The sequence below is a fragment of the Plodia interpunctella genome, chromosome 6 (assembly GCF_027563975.2).
Source record: "Plodia interpunctella isolate USDA-ARS_2022_Savannah chromosome 6, ilPloInte3.2, whole genome shotgun sequence".
Classification (NCBI taxonomy): domain Eukaryota; kingdom Metazoa; phylum Arthropoda; class Insecta; order Lepidoptera; family Pyralidae; genus Plodia; species Plodia interpunctella.
This window is the reverse complement of record NC_071299.1, coordinates 5315565-5335834: the sequence shown is the minus strand read 5'-3', so window position 1 is coordinate 5335834 and position 20270 is coordinate 5315565. Positions and strand designations below refer to the sequence as shown.

General features: G+C 33.6%; 1 protein-coding gene across 3 annotated transcripts in view; it reads left to right on the top strand.

Annotated features, from left to right (window-relative positions):
- Positions 1-2265: 2265 nt before the first annotated feature.
- Positions 2266-20270, top strand: part of LOC128671073 (collagen alpha-2(IV) chain-like) — a 33220-nt gene continuing 15215 nt past the window's right edge. For all 3 annotated transcript variants that reach the window (XM_053747211.2, XM_053747212.2, XM_053747210.2), the window contains exon 1: positions 2266-2436. In XM_053747211.2, coding sequence (XP_053603186.1) covers positions 2407-2436 — 30 coding nt within the window. In that variant the 5' untranslated portion in view covers positions 2266-2406. The remainder of the gene's footprint in view (positions 2437-20270) is intronic.

The window sequence follows — 20270 nt, the reverse complement described above, 5'->3', positions numbered from 1 at the left end:
TAAAATGTTCCTTATGACAAAATGGATTTATACAGTAGTCGAGCTAAAAGCCACTGTTCATCACTGTCATAAGGACGTGCGCTTCGGAACTTACAACTCACTCGAGAGCAAAATAAAAATATAAAAAAGGAACTTACAACTCACTCGAGAGCAAAATAAAAATATAAAAAAGGTGTTACGGATTTCATGGAACATCAAGTCCATCAGACGTATCGCACGGAACACGAAAACCAATTTATGTTTGATGATGATGATATTTTAATTTCATTCCTTTCGGCGCTCAGAATATAAAAGGTGTAATAAAACCCCAGTAGTGCATAACAAGAAATGGTTTATGCTCAGGTAAATAAGCGCTTAAAACAAAATTAAAAATTTGTACTTAAAGTTATAAATCTGATGGCAATAACGGAAATAAAACTAGTATTGTTTTTTTATAAAATACAAGTCCAATCAAACACGTCATGTGGAATGGTTAAATATAAGTACAAGTTAGTGACACAAGCGTTGCCGCTAATTTATATTTATTAGCCTGTGGTGCCCGAACCTTGTTATTTCCGTTTAATCTAGGTTCAATAGAACTATTTATTATAAATGGGATGTTATCGACGAACTTGAGTTTCGGCGGGCGGCCCGCTCCACAGCCTCGCCAGTGTTTCTCAAAATACGCCGGCTAAAGTTGAATCTTGTTCACAAATTAGACTCTGATTTATAGTGCATTAAATGCATGAATATAGAGATTTAGAAATAAATCGGTCTCATAAAAAAAAACTAAAATAAGACTTTATAGGAGTATGTGAAGGAGCTAGGAGTGGTCGCAAGTATGACAGGAAATATAGACTTTTGTGGAAAAGAAAAGACAAATTGCGCCGATCCCAAATTATGGAAAATTATAACAAAAAAGTCTTAGTTTGTATTGTTATCATTTTCAAGAGTTTGATTTTGATTGTCTCTATGTAAACAAATATACACATTAGCGTATCATTATAATAAAAATCGTACTTTTGTATTCATTTGTCGAATTTGAAACTTCTCTAAGTAATTTCCTAACTTATTATTAAAATGGTATCGTATTTAATTTATGCAAAAATTGTCATCAAAGCTCTCAAATCAAAAGAGTTACGAAGTCGGCTCTTATAACTAATCTCGGAACATAGCTTTCTACAAATGGTAGGTATCTACATCGTATAATTTTCATTTGGAAAAGTAATGATTATCCGCAGTCATAATATTAGGAAGCCCTGGTTTCGATACGTCTTGTCTTACATTTACATAAGTAGATAGCATATTAATAGCTAGTAGACAGACTTGGAAATCTGTCTAGATTTCTAGGACTCTAAAACTTTATACTGCCTAAATACAAACTTATTCTTGAAAAAGTTTCTTGCTGCGTTATGTTTAATAGACATATCCATTATTTGGTTGAATCGGAATAATACATTTATTGGGGAAGATAGTGGGAAGGTTTTTGCCCAGCAATGTTTAGTTATTTTACAAAAACTACGGACGGTACCGAGAAACACAAATTTAGTACGGACCGCTATCATTTCCAGCGCTTTCATAGACTTCAGCTTCATTATTCATTGGCTCAAAATTTTAACCTGACTGAAAATACCCCTATTTTCAGCATCAAGGGAAATTAATCGTAATCTAGAAAATATTACATATAATTTTTTTTTATTATTCGGTGATTATAATGAATGGCAATTTTTGGTGATATTATTTATTTTGCGTTTGTTTGTATTTTAAAGATATACCAATTATCATTTCCTGTATAGCAATATTCAGGAAATTGGTATCTATGTCACACCTTTTTATTACTCTGTATGGCTATTGTTATGGAATGCGAGATTTGAAGACGTGACAGAAATATGGTGGACCGCAAAAAATACGTAAGCATTTCAAATACAATAACACCATAACGTTTACATCTTATGAATAATAATTATTAACGAATGTTAAAATAAAATCATGGTCATATTTTGTCGTCAAATTTACAATTTTGATAGGAAGATAATTTTAAAAAGTTCCGGGAATGCGCTAATGGGTAAGAAAAGATCATGAATTTATTGGAGGCGATAAGTGATTTAGGTTCTTTCACGGATCAATAATGTGGCGAATATGTAGAATTATTATTGGCATGTCGTGCACACATGTAAAGGACTGGCTTTTATCACTTGTCACACATGTCCGAAAACCACCCACACACGTTTGGCAAACGTTGCGGTATCGGACTAAACGTAAGAGGTAATATAAGAGGCGCATCTTTGAGTTTGCACATTTTAGTTTTAAAGTCGAACCGCGAAGAGCGGGTCACGTCGGCGAATTTAGCAACGTCCAGCGTTCGCTTGTGTCTGGGAGCGGAGCCCGAGCCAGGAGCCGCAGGGCCAGGGGGCCGACACCCGCGCCATGGGGCCGGGAATAACGTTTTACATTTTGGTAAGTCCTATATTTAGTTACTTGTTTCTGTTTTTATTTTGTTTTATATTAGCCTGATATTTAATGGATTATAATAATAAATTTGTTATTTTTACTTATTAGGTCCAATATATAGCAAAAATTTTAAATTGTTTAAACAAGTTTTATTGATTTTATGGACGTAATGGTATAACTTTATATATGAATTCATTTATGCGCTAACAAAATTTTTTTTGTTTGTAATTTACATTAATTAAGCGTTTTTAGCTTTGTCCCTCTTATGTAAAATATGGTTACAAATGAAGCTTACCATGATAATCTTATTTGTTCTGTTTTTAATTAATATATTACAAATATGCCTATTTATGATGTTTTTAATGCATGTAGTATATAAACAAGTAAAATTAAACCTCTTAATCTAAATATTTTCCATCAAATACATACAACTAAAATCATAAATATGTTGAAACTTAATTGGTCCACAAAAGCTCTCACATGACAAGCCCATCTCACTGTTTCGCAACGATGGATGACATCAAAAATGTCATCAAACGGCCTGTGAAATATCAAAACAAAGGCCTTCGGTAGCTGCTAATGAAATCTAAATATTGCGGAGACTGTACACAGTACCATTAGTACCTGCTATTTACTTATGTACGCCTAGATTTCAAATAAAAAACAAACTTGCATTCAATGCAAAATTTTAAGTAAACTTCAAAATATTGTTACAGATGCCTGAATTTATTTGCTTACAGGGATTCATGTTTTTAACTTAATATTTAAAATTACTGTAACACTCTTTGAAAAACTTAAGTTTTATACTTCTGATTCAGAGCACTCACACGAACACTATAATATTTCCAGTGAAAATTGCTAGCAAAAATATTAAAAAGTAAGAAGAGAAAAGTAGAGAGTAAGAAGAGAAAATCCATCTAAAAATATTCCAAAAAAAATTCATGCCTGCCTCATACAAAAAGGCGCTCATACGAAAGTAACTGCAAAACGTAACTTGTTATCTTAACTTGTTAATATAACTTTGTTACTGAAAGATATTTGTGTTTTTTTTTTAATTTCGCGCTTTAAACACATAACTTTTGATAAAAATATCATAACAAAATAACAATGGATCACATGCAGCGAATACTCGCACTCAATTATTTATTCTGTCCTACTGTAAGAAATTATATTTTTTTTAAGTCAAGGTCGTTGCAGAACAACCTATGCAAATACATAAAAATGCATTTCAAAATCCTTTTGTTGGTAGTTCTATAGGTAAAATGAATATTAACACACGTCTACAACACCCGGTGTCATTCAGTATGCTCGTGTATTATGTCTCTCCCATGATGTCATAAATCACTTTACCCGCTTAGCTTCTTCTTATGAAAAATGAAGTGGTGCTAAACCCTTGTAAAATAGTAAAAAAAACTTTCGCCTACACTAAAAAAGGAGGAAATGTTTAAAAAAATCTTTTTTTCGTCCACATTCTTTAAACGCAATGACAAAGAATAAGATTTAATTATAAAATATGCATAATAAATAATTTTGTTACCGACTTCCCAAATAGGAATCGTGTATTTAGTAGAGTTTACTTATCTCGATTCCAATACCATATCTACACTAAAATATAATAAATAGTAATACGTATCTAAACGACATAGCTTATTCACCTAAGTATGGTTAGGACACGATGCCCCGTATAATTTCACATGCCAAAAATTTTTAACCTGTTATATTTTAAAATAATATGTCTATTAGCAATCGAACTAAATTGCATACCACCAATTTTAGAATGATGGATGGGGCTTGTATCAATCCACTAACAATGGATCAACTATCCGGATGATTGTCACTCCAGTTTAGATTTTTTTGTAAACAAAAAGTGGTTTCATCATTAATCACAATTTTATGAAGGCTCTGAGTTGAATGTACTTAGTCCAGCTACCCGAAATAAAATGACGTCAATATGCACAAATCGGCATATCTCTACAATCAGCATAAGCTCGATGCCCATTTGAAGAAAATATCGCATATTGAAACAATTCTCTTTTTTGAAATCTCTTTTTACATTTTAATAATTTTCTTTTCTGAAAGTCAAGTTTTGCTGTCTAAAACTCTGAAATATTTATATAAAGGTCAGTTCGCATTTGGCTACAATAATTGCTACGTCAGCATCATTTATCTTAGTCGTAGGATATTATGCCAAAAGAAAATTGTTTTGCACAAAGAAAACAATATAGAATTGTATTAAATTAATATTCGCCTAGTATACTTCAATTCAATCTGATTCAAGTCTTAGCAGTTATAATAATTATTGTAGTAACGAAGCAGATTCTAGGCTGTAAAAGGTAAATTATTCAAATACAGAGAGACAAAATTTAATTAGGAAATAAAATACTCTTAATTAAAATTGTTTTCATTGATATACCTATTTATGATTTATTATAAATTATAAAAAATAGGTGTAGCTATATTGTAGTAGTTACAGATAATTGTAAAAATGTTATATTGGAATTTTCAATATACATAAAGTTATTAAATTAGGTATTTATTTCAGTTAGTTACTTTAAACTATTAATTTATATATTACATATAAATAAAATGCCAAAATAAAACGATAACCAGATAGGGATACTTCCTACAAGCACGTCACGTTCGTATTCCTTATTCGTATTAGTAATTTTATTAGTTACTAAAAAGTTAATCTCGTTTCACGAGAAATTATTACATGAAACGTGAACTCATTGACAAGTTCTTTCAAAGAAGTGTATGTCTGTGACCCGACGTGTATTAGCATAATCTGAACCGTAATATAGTACTAGCACAATCTCGCAAGATAAATATACAACAGATGTATGTTAGATACTAATACGTTATAAAATTTATTAAAATTGCAGGTGCGTCAAGATATTCCTAGATACCTAATAAACAAATTTAAGCAGGAAATATCGGAAACTAAAAGTAATAATCCAATCTGATCTTTATTAGGTTCTCTTCTCCTGAATCTCAGTCATCAGTCAGTAAAATTGTATTTACTGATTACAAAAAAATTGAAGGGCGGATTTTAAAGTTTAGCTTTTTTTATTACAACTACTATTACGATCTCATTCGAAGATCACCTCGTAAAGGGAAATATTCATGAATTTGTGCACTAATTCCGGGCACATTTTGGTCGCATTTCTGGTGTGGTCGACGACGTCCATGGCATTTATTTATTAATAACAAAAATAATAACGTCCAAAATACATCACTACAATTACTTCAAAGCACACAAACGAAACTTAAGAGCTTAAGAGCTTATAAAAACAAGCGTTGGTTTTGGGAGTTTTTAATGTTCTGTGCCGTCGCCACTTTATGTCAAGCAGTTAGATCGAATCATTATTTCAATTTGAAAGACAAAAGGGGAAAAAAACTGGGTTGTTTGAACGGATTATGGCAGACCCATTGACGGGATGTTACAGCTGATTGTTTGGTTTACATAACAAATGGTCCACTAGTGGGCCGCGCCGTGGATAATAGTGACCGTTAACAGATCAATGGGATACGTATGCTGTGACGATCAGGTTTTTCTTAAGATGCTTGTGTATATGTCTGTTGCTAGGCCATTTAGTCTCTTGTTAGTTTCCTACAGACAATAGGATAGTTGACAAGTAAAATTATATACATACTTTTTCTACATGTCAAAAATAATAATTATTTATTTTCAATAGTCTGCTCGCACAAAGGCTGAGGGCTGAAAAAACCGAGTAAACGCTCAGATGAGAGAGAATCATAATATTGTTCACATGGCACTTGTATTTCGTAAAAGGAGTTGACGTCACTTTTCCTTCGAAATTTGATGAGAACAAAAAATTAAAATCAAGGTTTGATTTTTACATATCTTTTGATGCGACATGGATCATCAATCCGTTTCAGGATCAGGTTGTACCATGAACCGCTGTTATTTTTCGGAATACATAAAACCGATAAGAGAGTAAGTTAACATGAAAATAAAAAAAAAATTAAAACATTCACTCTCAGAAAAGTTCTTTTTAGCACTTTATTTGAAGCTTAAGAATTATTGTAGGACAAAGTTTTACTGGAGACTTGCACGTGCCTGATAAGTTTTATTTATTTTACTAGCAACGGTGCGCGGAGGCATCTGCGTGTACCTCCGTCCGATGAGAATTAAGATTATACATTCACCAAGTTTATTTTACTTGTACATAATGCCATTTCATGGCATTATGTAGATTAATTTAATTTCTATGATTTTTTTGACGTACTATGTTGCGGATTTATTATTTTATCAGAAATGATTGGAAAATATAGTTTTCTTATTTTTATAATTATCTAACTCTATCATAGCCTATTGGGGGAAAAACATATACGTAGAAGATAACGGAGTAGCCTTCTCTAATTTACGTAAATAATTGACTTCGTGTTTCCTCTTTATTTATTCCTTTGTCGGATTTATGTTATTTTTACCCGTATTAATCCCTGTAAGGAAATAATACGGGTAAAACATAATAAATAATCAATACATATAATAAAATTGAAGAGAGGCCAAATTTGTACATCAGATATTTTTTAAAAATTCTTCATGGAATATACTTAGTTACTGATATAGATGACGAAAATATAGTTTTGGAAATTTTTGTCTGTCTGTCTATCTCTCTGTCTGAACGCGCATCACTCAAAATCTAATGGACCGATTTACTTGAAATTTGGTATGTACCTTACCGTACCGGTGTACCTTATATACCGGGTTAACATCTTAGATACATTACATCCCGGTAAATGGTCAGGTTCCCGTAGGATAATTAAAAAACTAATTATGAATTAAAAATGCCTCAGAATCCCGGGTTGACATCTTATAGACATTTCATCCCGGAAAATGAGGAGGGTCTTGTAGGGAAATTAAAATAACAATCCACGGAGCCGATTTACTTTAAAATTTTGTAGAAAGTGTAAACAGAATATAAACAATTTTTTTTAATCGATGAAAGTCATATAATTGGAAGATATCAATTTACAATTTAATTTTGTTATATTTTAGTTTTGAACAGATTGATGGCGCCACCAAGACTTTTAAAACGCGCTATGGTTTCGCTCAGACAAAATGATATATATACTGTACTTCCGAAATAAATCCCTAAATGGCGCCACTAAAACTTTTAAATCTCTAAATCACGCTGTGGTGTCTCTCTCACAAATCCATACTAATATTATAAAAAGGTAAGCGTTTGTGTGTTTGTATGTTTGAGGCGGGTAATCTCCCAAGCTACCAAACAAAATACAAAATATATTTATTATCCATAAAAACGATATTAGTACAAAATAATACAATTGTGCATACATATATGGACCAATGGTGGGCCTGTTGCTAAGCAATCTCTTCCAGCCAGCCTTTGGGTAGTGAGAGAGGATAACAGAAGATGGTGGGCGCAGTATGTATCAATACATCAGTATAACTCTTCCGTTACTGAGTGACTGACTGACTGACATACAACGTACATCCGAAACTGCTGGGCGGGAAGCTGAAATTTGGCAGGTAGGTGAGTGTAGGTGAGCACTAAGAGAGGATTATTGGAAATTCTACTCCAAAGGGAGTAAAAGAGGCGAAAAACTGTAAATATAAGTTCAACACCGTTGAAGTTAGTGACTTGAAAATTTGCATTTTGGTTGTTTACAACAAAGTAATGAATACGTGTTTCAGATTTTTCTGAAAATTAACCAACCCTCAACCTCTTCAAAAGGGGGGTGAAACATTTTATGGGACTTAATACAATTTTCAAGATAAAAAGCTGAAAATTGGCACACTTACTTTTTGTAGTAAATAACAGTAAATAGTAAATACAAAAAGTTTTATTTAAGTTTGTGGTTAATAAAAGACCGGGACGAAAACGTCATGGAAAATGAGACGGCACGCGTTGCAGAAAGCGGGAGTGGGAGTCAGAGCGGGAAATGGGAAGGAGACACGTAGTGGGAAACGAGACGGGACACAATGCAAAAATGTAGGAAACGGTACGGGATATCTACTTTACATTACATAGTAGGAATCGGGATTGGAAAAGTTTGCGGGACGAGACACGCAGCGGGAAACAGGAAATGGAACTAAGGTTGAGAAAAAATGCGAATTTGAATCATATATGTTTACCAGTCTTACAGAGTACGCGATAAAAAAATTACTGAGATATTGCTATGAAATTCGCGGGCGAAGCCGCGGGTAAAAGCTAGTTTTAAATAAATATTTTTTGTTTATAAATAGCGGCTTAAACAAAGCTTACAGGAAGCTTTAGCTTTTAAGTCTTGAGTCTTTGTGACTGATAGTATAATATGAAAAGGACTAATTGTATATCTACGAGTACATGTAAAAAAAGAACATTGCAGAAATAACGGTTTGCATTGTACAAAGTACAGTCTTCGTTACATAAAGTTAATGTAATACTGAAGAGTTTGCGATGAATTTGGTCAGCTTGATGTGCAGTTGACTGTACTTGACATTCTTATTGTTTATCTGGTAATATGCGATGGGCGGCGTACTTGCTTGTGTATGTAACATTGTGCTGTCAATCATGCCGTCACATTCGTAAGTAGACAAAATAATCCCCGTAGGCGACTTTGACGATATCCATCTCTGTGATTAGCTTATTACTCCGAAACCGATATAATTGTAACGGTGTATCAGTTTGTTTATCGTAAAAAATGCTTGGTCGAAATATATAAATATATAAGGACAAATCACACAAATTGAGTTAGCCTCAAAGTAAGCTCGAGAGAAATGATTCTTATTTGGGATACCTACTACCTACTTATAAAATAAAGCTGAACGCAAATTTATTTAATGAAATCAATAATATTAATGTCAGGAAAACCATTGTTTCATTTGGCCCTACTTACGGGTTTTGTAGAATGAATCCTAATCGTAACTAATATTATAAAAGCGAAAGTAAGTTACCTCTTCACGCTTTACCTGCTTATTCAATCCTCTTGAAATTTTGCATATATGTCAGTTTGAAGTATGGAGAAGGACATACAGTAATTTTTATCCCGAAAAAACACATGTTCCTGTATGAAACTCACTTGGGCGAACCCGGGGGCAAAAACTAGTATCCATGTAAATTAAAAAACAGACAGAAAAATCTTGTCGCCTATATAAACATGTTAATCAAAAAAATAGAGAAACATGCTAATTAATACATAGTTGATTTAATAAGCCTTGGTTGTGACTCATCACTGCTTTTAAACAAGACGATACAAACAAGTATACCGGTTGGTGTTAGATGGATGAGCTGAGAATTGTGCAATGGTACTTCGGCGAGGGTTCGGAATAGTGTAAAGGTTGAGGATGCAAGCAGCTCACCTCTGACAAACGTTGCGTTGCGACGCGATGACGTAAGCGCGACCTTTCAAATCGTTTGGGGATCTAAATCCTAAAGACTATCTGATTTATTGCCATGTTAAGTATCACTTTATTCGATCCTTTGATAAGACGTAGGTAATATTTCAGAATAAGAAAAATATCGAATTATTGTAGTACCGAATGTTTATTGTAGCTTTGGGATTATTTTCAAATAGTCATGACAATTTTAAATGATCGATGTACAAAATCGGTGAAATGCTTTTGATCAAAAGTTGTTCCCCATCTACATACACTATGTGTGTGTGGCTGCCGCTTATGTAGCAGTCGTTATGATAACAACAAAACTCTTATTGTGTTTGGTTGAACGGTAGCGATAAAAAAACAGAAACATTTCTGACGTTTTGAAATACTAATTAATCGAACCATAAATAAATATATCAATGAATTAAGTATGGATGTAAAACAAAGTAAATATGCTAATATCAGCAATGTCCTTTTTCTCCTGACAAAGTCACTATAAATAAAGATGCGAGAACGACGTCCCATCATATATTGACATTGTTTTTATAATGCATTATTCAACTTTGATATCACATGACCCAGAATAATTTGTAAATATTTTGTATTGAGGAAATTACAAAGAGTATTGACGGAATTTCTTAATAAAGATTTGACCCTTGGACAAGTTTTGATATATTGCACGGTCTACGGAACTTTCGGTATCTACTACGTGAGTCAATGATCCGATCCGTGACATACCTACATGGATATCGGCCATTTTATTTTCATACATATTTCAGAAATACTTTCAAGTTTTTGTTGCTCATTAGATAGATGGTCTCTAAGCGTTAGCGTTCTAAATATTTTAATGAACTTTATATGAGTGTGATAACTAACTATTACATCCGGAGCTCTTCTTGCTAGAATATTTCTGATAATACGTGATAGGTTATTCTTAATTAAACTCTTGTAACAAATTCTATTGAAATTTTTTCATGAGAGTGAAATGAAAATATATATAAAGAATCCACCAAATATAATAACAAACTTTTGCATTTATCACTTAGTAGGATAACAAAAGTAACAAAGTGAAGGAATTCAGGTACAATTTATGTTCTGGTTGTTAGGCAATTCGCTCTTATTCTCACGCGAATCTTAGATATGTAGGTACTCGTAGCACTGGCCGATCAATCCCTGCCCCATTCACCCACAAAGCCAATCATTTGTCTCGCCTCAATCTAGGACAATAAAACCTTCTACAGTGAAAAGGAAAGTAGCTACAAAGGCACGGAAAATCTAATTAAGATAACAACTCAACAAAAACAGCCTGTACTTCTTATCCTAAGAAGTGTAAAGTCGAGGACAGATCAACCTGATCAACCTGTGTTAGTGAGTTAAGTGATTGGTTAGTTTTATGTACCCATGCACTCCACACAACAATGTAAATCATTTTTGTAATAAAACAATCCAATTATTAATATAAATACTTAGTCGGCTAGGAAAACCGTTAAGTTTTAATGAGACGCTTTAACTACTGGAAACACTCCATATGTATTGAACATGTCCATAAGTCATACCTACAGTAGGTAGGGTAGGTTCTAAATACGAACTGCGCAATGAGTGTTAGAAATTATATTCAATAAAGTATAATTGACAAAAGATTTATTTTCTTTTCAACGCATAGTTAGTGCAATCTCATTGCCTTATGAAGCAAGAATGCATAATAATACTCTAATCGAACGTGTTGCACAGTACACTTGTCAACACACGTATTGTGTATATAAAATCCTCAAGCATATTTCGCGTAATGGCAACATTTGATTTCATGAACACACACGACGTGCATAATAATCTTATCATTTATTTTCCTTTTAATATACTTAACGTACATGCATGACATGAGTATCTACGAGGATTGCAGCAACCTTCAAAGCCATATTTTGTCATATAGGCACTTATGCTAACGTGTTACTTGTTCAAATCGATTATGTACTTTGTTTCGAATTGTTCGGAACAGGATCTACATTTAACATTTAGGACTAGCTTTATTAGGAGTTAATTTCGATGCAGTCTGACGCATCTATATTTACTGTATGTACCTACTTAAAATATTAGATCTTATATATTATTTTGTAAAGTAAATTTAGTTGTTACCAAATTAATAAAATGAATCTGGATACTCAATTATACACTTCTTTTTTCAATTGAGTAAATATATCCGTTTCCGGAAATTAACTTTTACAAAAGAATTGCATTGCTTCCTTTGTAGTAAGAATGCGTAACTTGCAGCGGTCAATGATATCAAAATTGGTCAATAGCAAAGGTTAGTAAAGCTCACTTTCACTGACTCTAAGCATAAGGTGTGCCTAGCCGGATACACGCGACCTTCGCCGGTTTGTCCAGCTACTTAACGACTAGATTCGATTCCAAATGGCGAAGTGTGTGACATAATGCGTCACCTGACCGCACCTTGACATACTGGCAAATGTATGACTATTCCTAAGTTCCTAAACATGATTTAATTAATTACAATTTTTTCAAATTCTTCCTTCTAACAACGCTAAATTTCTTTCGAATGCTAAGCGCGTAAGTAAATAAGTACGTTATAAGCAAGGCTAATTTCAAGTTCAATTATTATTTCCGCATATGAATGTCAATGTCGAAGACAATCACTAGATTAGATACATCCTGAATCACATCTCAAACTGTAAATAAACTAAATCAATCTATTTCTATTTTATCAATTATATTTTTAGTGTGTTATTGCTAACACTGGTGTCCGATTTTATTTTGGTCGCCTAAAAGCAACAGACTTGACTTTTGCAACTAACTAACTAAGTGGTATGCAAATGCAGACTGTACAGACTAGTGAACTAAACTCCTTTTTCCTCGTTTTTATAATTATATGAAATATAAATTGTTAAATCAGTGAGTAAAATATAGGAACATTTTTGGGTACTAAATATCGTACCTAGGACGACCGGCGCGGCGAACTGACCACTTCACCACGAGGATATCATCGTCACCTCATGCATTTATTTACATGCATAAATAGAAATGACGTTAATATAAATGTATGTAGATACTTGAAATCGCGCTTATAGTAATATTATGTGTAAATCAGACTCCAGAGCTCAAATACACATTAGTATCTTGTAATACATTGCCACTATTTACGAGTAGCAAATACTTGTTTACACAATACGGGAATGTTGATATATGTGGATATTTTGATAGATTACTGAGGTTTAACACTTTATCATTTTTGCCCTCTGAATATTATGTGACAGAAAATATTATTCAGAACAAATACATCATGACGAGAATGAAAATGATGTATAATAAGACATGAGTAAAATTAAAAGTCTAGAATTTATAGACATAAATTCTAGACTTTTAATTTTACTCATACTCGATCCAATCCAATCCAATATAAACATGAATATATATATAAACCAAGTTAAATATTAAGTAATAAAAAACTTCAACGCAAATGTCCGTGTCTACATAATTACGCTTTTTCATATCTTGTTCTCCCGTTTTCAAAACAAGAAACTGATAGTAGATAGTAGATAGGAAAATGGTAGTAGATACCAATTTTCAATGTCCCAACCCATTATCAAGAAGATGTAAGTTAGACTTAAACGTATTACATTTGTATGGTAGCTAACTATATAGAAGGAATTAACACAGCATCCTAACCAAGCAACAGCCGTCATCCTAACCAAGTCAAAACAGTTCAATGCACCTACAAATTAAGGTCAGTCCGAGGTGAAATGAAATGTGAAATTCCTCTTTATACTTAAAGGGAAAAATCCTTTCAACGTTTAATCTGGCATTGCGTCATATAGTGTTCCGCAGCGCAACTAGAACAACGTCAACAACGTACATATAAATACTTATTTATGAGAATTGGTTAACATGCAATTAAATCAATATTGTATTTCAATGAGCAAGGGCAAACTATTTAATGCCACAATATGATCCGCTTGGAAATAAAGTTACATTTATTAATATCTAAGGATAATTGAATACAGATGTTGCTTTATGGACTATTTTCCAACATTGGTCCGATCCACTGGACTGACACGTTTTATCATTTTATTGAATAAACTCGTTCTAGAGACCTGTTGAGTCATCTATGGAAGGATACATTACCTTCACCCTTGTTGTTTTGAGAGGGATATTTTTTGCGATCTTTATGCAGTTATGATCGACATTTTGCATTATTTGCAATTGCTTACAATCTCTATGTATACTTTATTATAGTATTAGATGTGTATAATTTTATTACTACCAGATAAGTTAGCTTTCCCTTCTGAATAAAAAGTGAAAAAACTTCGTCTATAAATACATTTGACCCGAATAGTACAGGAACTAACTTTCGACATTAAGTACCTACATGAATGATCAGAATCCTAAGAAAGACTGACTAATCGATTTATTCAGAGCAACACTTCAGAGTCGGATAGACTGCGCAGGTTTCTGTGCCATGCCATTGTTTGGCGAATATTCGGTGCTAAAACATGCGTGGACGGCTTTGAATGCTTACACGTTAGCTATGTCCCAGATCAAAAAACAATTTACTTTGATATTTGTCTCTGGTTGGACGTGACGTTGAAACATAAGCCGGTGAGAGGTTACGGTCATGGCCCGGCGGCTAAGCGTGAACGACGCGTGCTACGAATTTCAATAGAGCGCGAATTCAGTCCAGCGCAGTCGAACCAAGTGGATTCGATTCGGAAAAACTTGACCCAAATCCAAGTTGTAAGTTGTCGGTGGGTCTCATCTTTATAAATTTTCTTAAGAATACACAAAAGAAAAATTATTTTTCATAGATTGGAAAGTATCTAACAACAATTAAATTAACAAACAACAATAAAATTTTACCTTTTAAATATTTACCTTTTTAAAATTTTACCATTTTCGTTAAAAAAAACGGTACCTATCCAATTTTTCATTAGCGTGAAAGAGGCAATTTATTATACAAACATAACGTCGGGCTTCCATCAAAACGTAACTCGATAATATGTGACATTTTCACAAGGGCATAAATCAACCTCGATTGTCCAGGTTTATCGAGCAATACAGGAGCATAACGACCTTCGAGCTTTAAGCTACGCTTTATAGTGGCGAGTTGAGGGATTGTGTTGTGATTATGATTACCACAACATTACTTAATTATATAGATATAATGAACTTGTAAGTTCAAAAACTTATTAACGAGTTTCGATCTAAGTTGGACAAATAAATATATAAATAGTCTCGAGCACGTAATTCGCAATTCCATAATATATGTAGAGATAGACAAAGTATGTGGTTTAGTCATATATTAGCAAAGATAATTTCACCCTTGACAATTTTACAGTTCAAATCGCCACTAAGTACAGAGAAAACCACTGACTTATAGGTATATAATATAGCATACTCATAACATATAGATGATTACATCATCTTTAAAAATTTGAAGTTTATGATTGGAAGGAAGTAGAGGCCTTTGCCCAGCAATGGGACACAACTACCTAGAGGCTAGAAGAAGTATATATCCTCTCCCCCCTGGACCTCCGTTGTGTGCGGACGTGTTTTTTGATAACCCCTACTTGATCTAATTTTTGAATTTTTTAAATAAATAATTGAATTTTAAATAAAATAAGTGCCGCAAAATTAGTACGTAGTACCAGGAGATCAGAAGCATCCCGGAGGCCGGCGTAAGCGAAAGTAAGACAGAACTCCAGCTCAGCGTGTGCGAAAACAGGATAGCCTACGCGTGCCGTGCGTAAGTCGTAAAAGCTCCGCCCACTTATACTCGTAGTCCATTCAGTCCTGCGCCCGCGCTACTACTACTGCCGACCCCGCCGCCATTGATGCCAAATACAGTCAAACAAAAAGATTGCGCAGCGTACACTAGGTAACAAAAGTTTATTTTTACTTACTCTTCAACTATGACTACTCAGAGGTCTCCTATCATTTCTACAAATCGGCCTGGATTAATGAAGACCCCCGTATCCAGCTTCGGTTCAGACCCTCAGTTGTATGATTCAACAAAAAATATAGACAGTGGTTCTGACTTCATCACACGCAGAATGAAAAGAAAACATAGTAATGAGTCTCCTGACTTTGAGTCTATTATTTATCAAATGAAGGAAATGTTTGCGAGTTTTGAAAAAAAGCAAAACCTAAAACTAGACGCTATTTCACAACAAAATTTAGAAATTCAAAAGAGTATTACCTTCTTGTCGTCTAGATACGATGATTTACTAAATAAGGTACAAACTTTAGAAACCACAAATAGGAGCTACGAACAGAAGATTGAGTCACTTGAGAGCAAAATAGAGGTACTTGAACGAAACTCTCGTACTTCGTCTGTAGAAATAAGAAACGTTCCTAAGCAGAATGTGGAAAACAAATTGTTTTTAAGATCGCTAGTAAAACGGGCGTGTGAGACTGTTCAACAGCCCCTGTCAGATTCTGATATAAATGATGTTTATAGACTTAAAACAAAAAAGGAGACAGGAAACCATATTATTGTTAATTTTACTAGTACAATATGCAAGGACGGTTTTATTAACCAATGCAGAGCTTACAACAAGACACATAAAGAGAATAAACTGAATACTAGTCATATTGGCTTACCTGGGCCCTCTAAACCGATCTTCGTGGACGAGCTGCTGACCAGTCTAGGAAAAAGACTCGCTTACTTAGCCCGTCAATTGGTGAAGGAGAATAGTTACCATAGTACATGGACCTCATATGGTAAAGTCTACTTAAGGAAGACTCAAAACTCGCCAGTGTTACGCATTGATTGTGAAACAGACTTTGACAAACTTTCTTCAAAGTGACTAGATTTTGTGTTACTCTTGTTTTTTACTTACATTTGTTTATTAACTACCCATATTACCTGTGCATATAGCATGCGGGCCCTGTGTACTCATCACGAATCTAATGTATCTCTCGCGTTTGATATGTTAACATGTAACTACTACTTTCTGCATATAATTTTAGTTTCTAAAAAATACAGTAAAATACCCCTACTTACTCTCTCAACGCCGTTTGAACACATTCTACATCTAACTACTCTAACGAAAATTACCTCTCCGCCCTTATCTCAAATAACTCACACTTTCATTTTAAATAATCACAAACAAATAAAATTCAGAACCAATCGTACCTATAATGTTGTATTTGTAATATTAAATCGATCAACAGTATTCCCTAATAACCGACTTCGAAATAAAGAGACCATCCTCATGTCGTCACGGCCATTGATATATTTAACTCTTTTATACTTCTTGTTTATTAATGTGAAAGTTTTCTACTATTTATCAAAATCAGATCTCACTTCAACCAATAGCACATCTTATTCGATCGCTTCATTCAGGAATCTTGTAAATAAAATTCGATAACACCAATATAATAAACAATGACTTAGACGAGTTTTCAATAGCACAAGCATCTGTCTGTAATATAGACGAATGTTCGACTTTCATAAATAACTCTGATTCGTATCTCAAAATTATTCATCAAAACATTCGTAGTCTAAACAAGAATTTTCCCAGTTTTCTCACTTTATTTGAAAGAGCCAAAATTGACTGGGATTTGATTATCTTTACAGAATGTTGGTTGCCACATACACACTATATCAACACACTGGATGGCTATAATCATGCACGTACGGCAAAAAACCCAACTCAGAATGAAGGTGTTGTTGTTTACCATAAAACCAATATGAGAGTAAAAATCTTGGAGCCTAATTTAAGCAATGCTAATTGCCTAACAATTGAAATTGATTCTCATACTATTGTTGTTGCAATATATAGACCCCCTGGATATAAAGATGTTAATACATTTATTCACTCACTAAATGATTTATTATCTACTCTAAGACATCCCAACATTATTATTGTTGGCGATATAAATATTGACATAAAGCTTAATAACTCTGATGAATACTCTTCCTTTTACCTTGACACATTAGCATCACACAGTATTTTACCAGCACATACTTTCATTACTCATGATAAAACATCTATAGACCACATAATGTTAAAAACCAAGCACACTGCAAATTGTTATGTCTCTGAGACTTCTATAACCGATCATGATTCAGTAATGCTATCTCTCAAATTTCATCAACGTAAATCTTTTGATGAATTTTCTTATATAAAGAAAGTTGACTACGATGCACTAGACAATGACATGAGAAACCTAAATTTAACTCCAATTTTTCAAGCGACAGATGCAAATGCTGCTACTTCATGGTTAATTAAAGAGTTGAATATCAAGATTACGGCTAACACAAAAACTATAACTGTTCCTAATCGTAAAAGAATTAAAAAGCCTTGGATAACTATCGGCCTATTGCGATGTATGAGAAATAGAGACAGACTTCATCAAAAATTAAAGAAAACCCCGGACGATGATACTATTAGATTAACGTATAAAAGATATAGAAATTTCTGCGGTTGGCTATTGAGAAAACGAAAGAACGAATATGAAAAAGAACTAATAAAAAATGCTGCCAAAACTAACAATAAAAAACTGTGGGATACTATTAAACAATGTACAAACCTTAATAAAAGTAGTTCACATTCAGCCTCTGAGCTCATATCTAAAGCAGACCCTAGTAAATCTGTTAATGATATAAACCAGTACTTTGTCTCTATAGGTAAAACATTAGCAGAGAAGTCGATTCCAAGTACTCCTCTTGGGTCTTTACCCCACTATCCTTCTCATTCTTCTTCCTTTTTTCTAACGCCAACTGATGAGACTGAGGTTGGAAATGTGATTTTCAGTCTCAAAAAAGGCAAATCATTTGGACGTGATAACATCTCAGGTGATTTTCTTAAACGATATCATGACATTCTTGTGCCGCCACTAACTCACATCTTCAACCTCATGTTTTCCACTGGCACCTTTCCAAATGATTTTAAACTTGCCGAAGTGATCCCAATACACAAGAATGGTGATAGGGACTGTGTCAATAACTACAGGCCTATTTCTCTCCTTCCTATTTTGGCAAAAATAGCAGAAAAATTAATTAATAAACGTCTTGTTCACTATTTGGAAACCCAGAAACTTATATCTGATTCCCAATTTGGTTTCCGAGCCAAAATGTCTACAAATGATGCAGTACATAACCTGACTGATTTTATTGTTGTGAAACTTGACGAGAAAAAGAAAGTTTTGGTTATATTTCTGGACCTAGCTAAAGCTTTTGACACGGTCTCTACGCCACTTCTGCTGAATAAATTGGAGAGATTGGGAATTCGTGATATCCCTCTGAAACTATTTCAGGATTATCTTTGTGGTAGGCTGCAGAGAGTTAGAGTTGGAGAGTACAGAAGTGATGATTTACCAATTAATTATGGTGTACCACAGGGCAGTGTGCTTGGTCCCACTCTGTTTCAAACTTTTATTAATGATTTATGTAACTTGAATCTTCCAAATGGCAAAATTGTAACTTTCGCTGATGATACAGCTCTCGTTTTTCACGGAGATACTTGGGACCAGGTATATCAACATGCTCAAAAAGGTTTTAATAAAGTTTGTTCTTGGCTCTCTGCAAACGGCCTAACACTCAATGTTGACAAAACGAAATATATCCCATTCTCCATCAGAAACATCAATAATGCTATACATAATAACTACTCCATAGTAGCACATACATGCTTATCTGATCGGTCATGCTCATGTAGTAAAATTATGTTAACATACAACATTAAGTATCTCGGCGTTTTAATTGATAATACATTAAGCTTTAATTATCATTTAAATTTACTTACGACTAGAGTACGTAAGCTCATTTTTATTTTCAAAAACTTACGACACATTGCTGATGTAAACATTATAAAAATGGTATACTTTGCTCTATGTCAGTCAATTATAGGTTACTGCATCACAGTGTGGGGAGGTATACCAAAAACAAACCTACTCTTACTTGAAAGAGCTCAACGAGCGGTGTTAAAGGTCTGCTTCTTTCTACCGTATCGTTTTCCTACTGAAAATCTGTACAATCTGGCCGAAGTCCTGACTGTCAGACAACTCTTCGTCCTCAATGTAATCCTCAGACAACATTCCCGACTTAATTATAATCCCGCAGCTTTTGCACAGAGACGCCGTGGTCATCGTGTTGCTCCTGTTGGCCAATGGTCTACTGCATTTGCTCAAAGATTTTTCGGTTTTTTAGGCAAATATTTATATAATAAAATTAACACAACCTTAGCTATCTACCAACTTTCTAAAGTTAATTGCAAAAAAACTACTTCTTCTTGGCTGAAATCTTTAACTTATGACGAAACAGAAAATTTATTAGTAGTCCCGGCTTAAATATATAAATCCACTGTGTTTTGTTGTATGATGTTAATGGATTCGTGATGGGTATATGTTCTGTATTATCTTGTGTTAATTCCTTTTTTTTTTTTTTTTTTTAATTACTTGTAGTTCATGCTTCATTAGTAATTTTTAACATGTTTTTGTTAGTTTTTTCTCCTCAATAGGTATGTAACCTCAA